The sequence below is a fragment of the Desmodus rotundus genome, chromosome 3, assembly GCF_022682495.2.
Source record: "Desmodus rotundus isolate HL8 chromosome 3, HLdesRot8A.1, whole genome shotgun sequence".
NCBI lineage: Eukaryota > Metazoa > Chordata > Mammalia > Chiroptera > Phyllostomidae > Desmodus > Desmodus rotundus.
In genome coordinates, this window is record NC_071389.1 from 92,035,047 (window position 1) to 92,042,916 (window position 7,870).

At 50.4% G+C, this 7,870-nt stretch overlaps 1 protein-coding gene across 1 annotated transcript; it reads right to left on the bottom strand.

Annotated features, from left to right (window-relative positions):
- Nucleotides 1-1,728: 1,728 nt before the first annotated feature.
- On the bottom strand, nt 1,729-4,711 carry FOXQ1 (forkhead box Q1). The gene has a single exon (XM_024552331.4). The coding sequence runs from the start codon at nt 3,732-3,734 to the stop codon at nt 2,595-2,597; it is 1,140 nt and encodes a 379-aa protein (XP_024408099.2). The 5' UTR covers nt 3,735-4,711; the 3' UTR covers nt 1,729-2,594.
- Between the last annotated feature and the right edge of the window lie 3,159 nt (nt 4,712-7,870).

Sequence of the window (7,870 nt, forward strand, 5' to 3'; positions counted from 1 at the left end):
TCGACAGAGCCTCTAACCCTCTTCTTTCGGTACCTTCACCTCCCAAAGTGATTGTCATTTGGGTCGTGGAATTAAGGGCTTGGTCATGGAAAACCAAACAGGGGCACAAAAATCACGTGACCTTGACCACTCTCTAGAAAACCTTTCAGTACCTGGGGAGACAGCGCAGGGGATCTGAAGCTGAGGAGGGGACCCCAGTTAACCCGACTCAAGACTCTGGAGTATTCTTTAGGAAGGAAGGATTTTTTGAAGGGAGAACAGCTGTGATTTTAAAACATCATCTTTGCCTTCTTCTATTTTTATTTCGCTTGTTTGTGCATTTTAACATAAATCAGTGGCGATTTAAAATCCCCATTTGCAGAACTGTCGTCACGTACCAGTAGAAATGAAAATAGTGCTTTACAAAACTTAGGTAAGAGGTAGCGCCCTGCCTGAGGCAAGGCACATACGTAGTTGGAGAGAAATGACTACTTCAATCAGAGATGGGAAGCACCTGAAGTCGCTGACTTCTGGCTCACCATCAATCTTAAGATTGTATTTTCAAGAGAAAAGCAAAGAATTGATCATGGGTCCTGATCATTTCAACCCAGTGAACTCATTGCCTGCACCCCCCCCCCCGCCCCGCCCCGTGCTCGCTCCTGTCTTTCAGTTTTATTTTCTGGTCTAATTATTGGCTTTGCAGGCACAAATCTCCACTTAAATGCCTATCTTTTGTCACAGCTCAACCCTGTTTTTCTCACTCTTCATAATAAGTAGATAGAACTAAAATCAGTCAAACTTGTTACTTGTTAACTAGACTTAGGGATGGGCTTTTTTTTTTTTTTTTCTTTCTTTCCCATTCTTGCCAAAAGACAGCATCCTGAAACAAACTCCACTTTCTTTCCCCACCTCACAATATGTTGGTCCAAATCATCCACTTGGGTGAGTTGAGATATACCCAAGAATGACAAGAACAATGGGGCCTACATTTCCAGTCTCTGAACTTCTCATTGTTTGTATTACTCTTTAGAATATTGCAATCCATAAGTTGTTAGAACCCCACTGCCTTTAAATTAATTGGGAAACAGGTGTTCACACTTTTCTGGTTCTTCCTCTGATCAAAACCTCCCATCTTAATTAAGGAAATGGTCTCAGGCCAGTCTGAGCTAGCATTGTCTCTTCAGATCACAACTGAAATAGGCCTGGCAGCCCCACATCTCTAAATGCTCTTTTCATACAAAAGAGGAGAGTGAAACAAAAATATTACTAATAGGACATTCCTAAAATACGTTTGTCTTTTGAAAAACACATTGAAATTCAAGTTGCTCTTAAACTTGCCTTGAGGAAATCTTTGGTGTTTAAGATAATCATACGCCAAGATTGTTTCCCAGCTTTTTGAGTTCCAAATCGACCAATTTGCCTGAAAACGTCTACTTGACTATGAACTTGTTAATAATGTTGGCTAGAGGATTCTTGGGCACACATCTTATGACTTGTTCTGGTAACTCGTAGGAGAATTCTTACAGAGGTCATTGGTTTGAAGTTTTAAGTAATCTCATTGTTGGAAGTCCCAGCCTGGATACTTGTACAGCAGTTTGTCAGGTAAGGAAACCTGCAGAATGCCTCTACCTTTAATGAATCATTCAGGAAAATATTCGGACCCACATGGAAGTTTCTAGAGACTCAAACCTAAACCGATTTGGGGGGAGTGGGGGTTAAAAACTCTCCATCTCCTGTCCCTACAAAGCATTAAAAGTCAGTTGTGAGTTTTATTTAAAAATAAGCATTATACCTGGGTTTCATAAAATTCATACATGACTATGTACACAGATACAAATAAAATAATATTAAAAGTAAAAATCACACTTGCTTTCACATGGCAGTGGCCCTGGCACCCCACATACATAATGTCAACTTTTCCTTTAAAGAAATTGCTTGGCCCAAGGAGGCCACGGTTAGAGATCACCAAGCCATTAATAAAGCTGTAGCCCGTTGCCTGCAACATTTTCAATTCAGGTTTCAAAAAATATAAATAATTTAATTACAAAACCCAAATATATATATATATATATTTAAATCTTTTGGCACAGTGAAGCATTGGTCAATAGCAGAGAAATGACTTAAGATTCTGTGACACCTCTCTCACATTCAGTCATACCTGTAAATTACACACACGCACTCATGGAACAAGGGCCCAATAAACCCCAAACAGTAGTCATATCATTTATCATATGGAATAGTTCCCTGATGTGCTTGTTTCCTGTTTTTTGTTAGTAACAAATCAATGGAAAGTGCGACAAAAATAGTAGGAGTGAAGGGGTGCCTGGGCAGTAAGAATGAGAGGAAAAGTCTGTGAAGGGAGGGAGGGAGTTAGGTAAAGAAATGCTAACAGTTGTGAGAAATTGTTTTGGTCTTCTGTAAAGTTAGAAAAAATGAAGGAAATATTCTGGACTAAGTTAAAACACTTCTGTCAAAAATCCTTTAGCTTTAAGGCATGTTTGATGGAGAATTTTCTTTTAAAGTTTCCTTTTCTCTGGACAGAAAGTGCAAAACCCTGAACCTGCAATACCGTCCTCTTCGATGGTCCCCACCCCGGTGGGGCTCAGGCGCGCTGCTCAGGCCAGGAGCGTCTCCACGGGGTAGGGCAGGTGAGGGCCCGGGCCCCGGGCCGAGGCTGCCTGTAGGGCTGAGGGCAGCCTCAGGGGGCAGTACGGGTGCCCGCCGCCGCCGGTCGCTGGGACTCGGAAAGGCTTGGCAGGCGCCGAGGCGGAGAAGGGCGCAAGCAGGATATGCGGAGCTGGCTCGGCAGCACCACACGCGCAGAGCGGCAGTACTGCCCCGCTGGACGCGCGGGGGAGGAATGCGGGGTATGCGGGCAGCGGAGGGCAGGGCGTGGCGCCCCATGGCAGCCGCATTCGGGGAACCGAGTCTCCGTCCAGACGGTTGCGGAAAGGCTTGCTGAGGATGCTGTCTATGGCAAAGGAGCTGGAGAATTTGCCCACGGGGCTGACGCGCCCCTCCTGAAGGGTGGGGGGCCGGGGTTGGGTCGAGCCCAGGGCTGCGGGAGCTGAAGGCGGGTCAGCAGCCTCCTCTGGCTGCAGCCCGGGTGCGGGGGCCGCCGCCCTTTGGCTGAGTCGCTTGCGGCGGCGGCGAAAGACCCCGTCGGCGAAGGTATACTCGCTGTTGGGGTTGAGCATCCAGTAGTTATCCTTGCCCCAAGGCCGCGAGGGGTCGCGCAGCACCTTGACGAAGCAGTCGTTGAGCGACAGATTGTGGCGCACGGAGTTTCGCCAGCCAGTGTAGCTGCCGCGGAAGAAGGGGAACTTGCCCATAAGGTACTCGTTAATCTCGGCCAGCGTCAGGCGCCCGCCGGCGGAGTCACGGATGGCCATTGCGATGAGCGCGATGTATGAGTAGGGGGGCTTGGGCCGCCGTGTGTACGGCTTGCTGCGCCCGCCCTCACTGACCGTCGCGCTCTCCGTCCCGGGTCCCGCCGCCCCCGCCTCCAAGACTCCAGTGGTCGCTGCCGCCCGGCCCTCTTCGGCCGCAGGCTCAGCTCTCGCATTCCCAACTCTCTCATTCCGCTTGCTGCCGCCAGCAGCTGGGCTGTTGGCCGCACAGTCCCCATCCGAACCCAGAGAGTCGTCGCCGGCTGCCGACAGCGGAGAGGGCGCGTTGCTACCGCCTGCACCCTCCAGGTCACTACCCAGCTTGTCCCCGTGGGCCGCGCGGGGGCTGAACACCTCCAGCTTCATGCCTGCGCACCCTGTCCCTGCCCAGCGCCCTACCCTTTTCCTCTGAGCGGTCTTGGGAAGCTGGTGAGGAGGGCGGTGGTGGCGATTCCGGCGCCAGGAGTCCTCAACTTCCTCCAACGAGAGTGCTCCCACCTCTTGGCGAGAGACAGTCACTTTTCCATAGAAGAGTCCTCTTCCGCTGTAATTTTTCTTTGGAGGGGTTGTGCTTATTTGGTGAACTGAGAGGGGCAGAGAGGGAGGAGTTGGGTGAGCGCTGTCTTCAGTTCGAGGATTAGAGGCTTCGGGGTGAATGTGTGCAGGCGTGTGGTTTCAACGTCTGGTTTCCAGGCACAAGGGCGTTGGGATTTCCTGCTGGAAGAAACTTACGCATCTGCTCTCGGTCCAAGAGATCAGGAGGATTTCTTCACTGGACTTTCCAAGTCCTTTGCAGGAGACTTCGGGCATGGAAATGGTGCAGGCTGTTGTGCGTGCCACCCTTGGGGGAAAGACCAGTGTCTTCAGCCTTGAGCGCTCACGGAGCCGAGTCCCTGAGGCCGTGGCTCACGCAGCAGCCTTCCTGTCCCCGGCCTCTGGAGCAGCATCTCTGCGCTGGCCGGCTGCCACTAAGTCTGGCCTCCACCGTCCTCCCAGCCCAATATAACCCTGGGGCGACTCCGCAGAGGCGGGGCCTGGGCGCCCACTGCAGAGGGGTGGGGGAACGAGGTGGTTTGGGTAGCTGAGGTTCCCTGGCAGTCTCGTACCAGGTTAAGGCCTAGAGGTTGCGCCACACAGCAAAGTCAAAGAGCGCAGGTTGTTTGTTTTGGGTCTGACCAGCCCCGCCCACCGCCTCCAGCCAATGGGGTGCGTGCGCGAGGCTGGGGTGTGCTAATGATTGTGAGTTTGCGTGAGTCCCCGTGTCCCAGACCGGCCAGCCAGCTCCTGGGTTCAGGTGGGAGCATCCCGCTGCCCCGGGGGTCTTTGCGCCCTGGAGCGATTTGAGAGAGAGGGCAAGGCGTCGAGGTGGGTGGGGCGGGCGGGGCCTTACCTGGAAGGGCTGGGCCAGGTCAGCAGGGACTTTGCTCAGGCCTGTGGCCTTCCTAAGGTGCACGCGGTGTGTTTCTCTGGTGGTGAAAACGGTGCGTTTTCCGGAAGTAAACGCCTCTCGTCCTTGACGAGGTGCTGACCCGCACAGACCAAACTGGACACATTTTGCAGTGACCTCTTACAGAGCCATGTGTTGTGCCATTTCCTGTCATTTCCTTTTAAGGACTATTTTTGTCTTCTCTGTTTTTATAAAGAATAAAATGCTGGATTTGAAATTGTATACGCCTTTTCGGATGAACTTGATTCTTGCTTGCTAAATGATCTCTGACTTTCACTTTTCTTTTGCTTTACCTTTTTCTGTACCTGGCTGGTGGTTCTTGGGGAACAGAAGCAGTGTCCCTTCTTCCCCTGGGGCAGCTGTGGGATGCTAGGCTCTGCTTTCCTACGTGCCCCTCTAGACTCGGAGCCATTTTGTTCGTGGGTTCCCACAGTCAACAGGAACGACTGGGAGGGCGTGTACCCAGGGGCGGGTGCTCAGAATACTAAGTGTTTGCGGCCATTTCTTTCCAATCCTTCTGTTGAGTTTTTCTGTGGTTTCAGTGGCACCGGTGTCTGACAGCCAGAAAAAGGGGATACCTTTCTTTGCCGCAGGAAGTTCAGGACCTGATCTTTGGCGGTGTCAATTCTTAAGGGAGGGGATCACTGATCCCCAGAAGAGTACATTTCTTACCCTCTGCCCTTCCACATTGAGGTTTCCTCCTTTTTCCTGTCTTTGTTGCAAATAGAAAAAGCACTACAAGTACGTGGGAGCTCACCTTTGATGTTTATTTTACTACTTTCCACCATTTGTGTGATGTACACAATTCTCTCTTATCTTCATTCAGGCAGTTTTAAAGGCATTTAACCTGGGGTTGGCGGCAAAATGACAGACCCATGGAAGGCTCTGTTATTTTTGTGTTTGGGGAAATGACACGTTTAAAGATCAAACTGACACTTATTGTATGTTCCAGTCGGGAGTGGCTTCTTTTTGGGGGGTGTGCTCTCCTAAAGAGGATCTGCTCAGCACTAGCCCTTAAGAGTTCATGCACCCTGGGACCTGGAGAGGGGAGTGGGCTTGGACAAGAGAGCAGCCAGGTAGAAGCATCAATTTGCCTAGGGATAATAGGCACTCAAAATGAATGTTATCCTACTGTGAACTCTAGAAGTGGGCAGGACACTAGGATGAAGGCCCATTTTATGGAGGAGATAATCCCCTCTGGTTGAGGTGTGGACCCAAGTTAGCTAGAGTCTAAGGAGGCCATTGAGAGACTGAAGGGCCGTTTTCTGTCTATCCCCAGTTCCATCTTGGAGACCACACAGGTGAGCCGTCCTGCAGGCACGAAGCCACTCACCTACCACAAAACCCTTGCCCCCATAGATCTGTTATAGAACAGATCAGGGGGAGGGGTTGTGAATGATACACTATTACCAGGACCCCGTTTTTTCCTCTGGGGGTCCCCCTACCACCTACTAGGTTCACCTTGCCTGCTGCCAGGGGGAAGATATCTCTCAATGCCAGAGATTGGAGAAAAGGAATTATTTATTTAAAAGTTATACAGACTTAGAGTAATGACTTAATGTCTTCATTAAAAATACTAAAGTCCTTTAGAATACCCACAGATGCACACAGTCCTTCCTTCTCTGTCTGCCCAGTCCCAGGTACTGTTTCTCAGGAAAAGAAGTAGAAGTCCATGACTCAGGCAGTCCCTCGGTTCTGGCACCATCAGCTATGTTGCTGCCCCGATCTCCAGTTAATCCAAAACCATGTGGCACCTTCTCATGGCCCACCAGCAAGAGTCCTTTCACCACTTTTCTTCTTAGTAAAGTCTCTCCTGCTTCCTAAGCCACATGGCAAAAGGGAGCACATGAAAGGCATATGGTCCCAACTTGGCATGGCTGCTGCGCCTGGGTTTAAGTTCCAGCACCAGTCTTCCTCTGCAGCCCCATTTCCGACTCCTCCTATAATCAGTTACACCTGCCAGCATTCCCGCACTCATCCAGCTCTACTGGGCTGCCATAGTAAGTCCGGGCAGGTGTGGTCCCCTGGCATGGAGCCAATCTTCTCCAAGCTCTCATGCAGGAGCCGTGACCAGGGGGAGTTTTCTCCCAGTTTTGTCTTGGGTGGAAGTCACTCCCATCTCCCTGGCTCAAGGCTTGGCCACAGCCATTTAACATATCCATGAAACCAGTTAAAGGTTATAGATATGTTAAATGACCATGCCAGAGGTTAGCTGCACAGCTGTTGCTATACAAAACAGCTCTGAATGGCCCTGCTCCATGTGTCCCATCCCCTAGCTCAGACTTGTGGGGGGTCAGGACATCATATATGTTTTTTTTCTAATATTTCCTGGACACCCTGAGTTCTAGACCCCATTAAAATCCCTATTTGCGCCCCCCCGGCTGCACCCTGTTACACCCATGCAATCGAAACACCCCCAGGTTTGGGACATCACTTCTCTCTGTGTTTACAGAAACCTTGATCCAGACTCACCCACTGAGTGGCTTCCTTAACCCCATGAAGCACCCTCCTATCTCTGTTACCCCTCTCTCCCTAGATTCCCCAGCCCAGCTGCTCCAGGGTCCTCAGGTTAGTCTGGGGGGTTCCAGCGAGCTTCGGCCTCTTGATAGGTATATTGTTCAGAAATGAGAGAAAACTGTGCTACAATATGTCCTGCTGACACTCACACATGACCGCATGGCCTTGGGGCTGCTGTTCATGGGCCCTTCCTCACATGGAAAAAGATACCAATCAGAATCTACTCAAAGTTTTCTTTCAGATAGTTTTTAGGCACTAGTCTTTTTTGGGGTTGAATATATAGTAGGTGCATTTCCCCATCGTTGGTGACTTCTCTGGGGCATCTGGTGTTAACTCCCAGCTAACCAGACTAGAGCAGCCCAGGATGCAGGCCTGCGGAGAGGGGCAATGGGGTTGTTATTCTTTCAGGCAGGCAACCTGGGTCTGGGGGATATGTCCCCCAGCCTCTCCCCTCCTGCAGACAAAAGGAATATTGTCACTGAGAAGGAAGTTATACACCTCCCATTTCACTTTTCCCTTTTCTTACCCAGAGACCTCT

Coding starts and splice junctions, on each gene's coding strand:
- FOXQ1 (XM_024552331.4), bottom strand. CDS start 3,734: ATGAAGCTGGAGGTGTTCAGCCCCCGCGCGGCCCACGGGGACAAGCTG.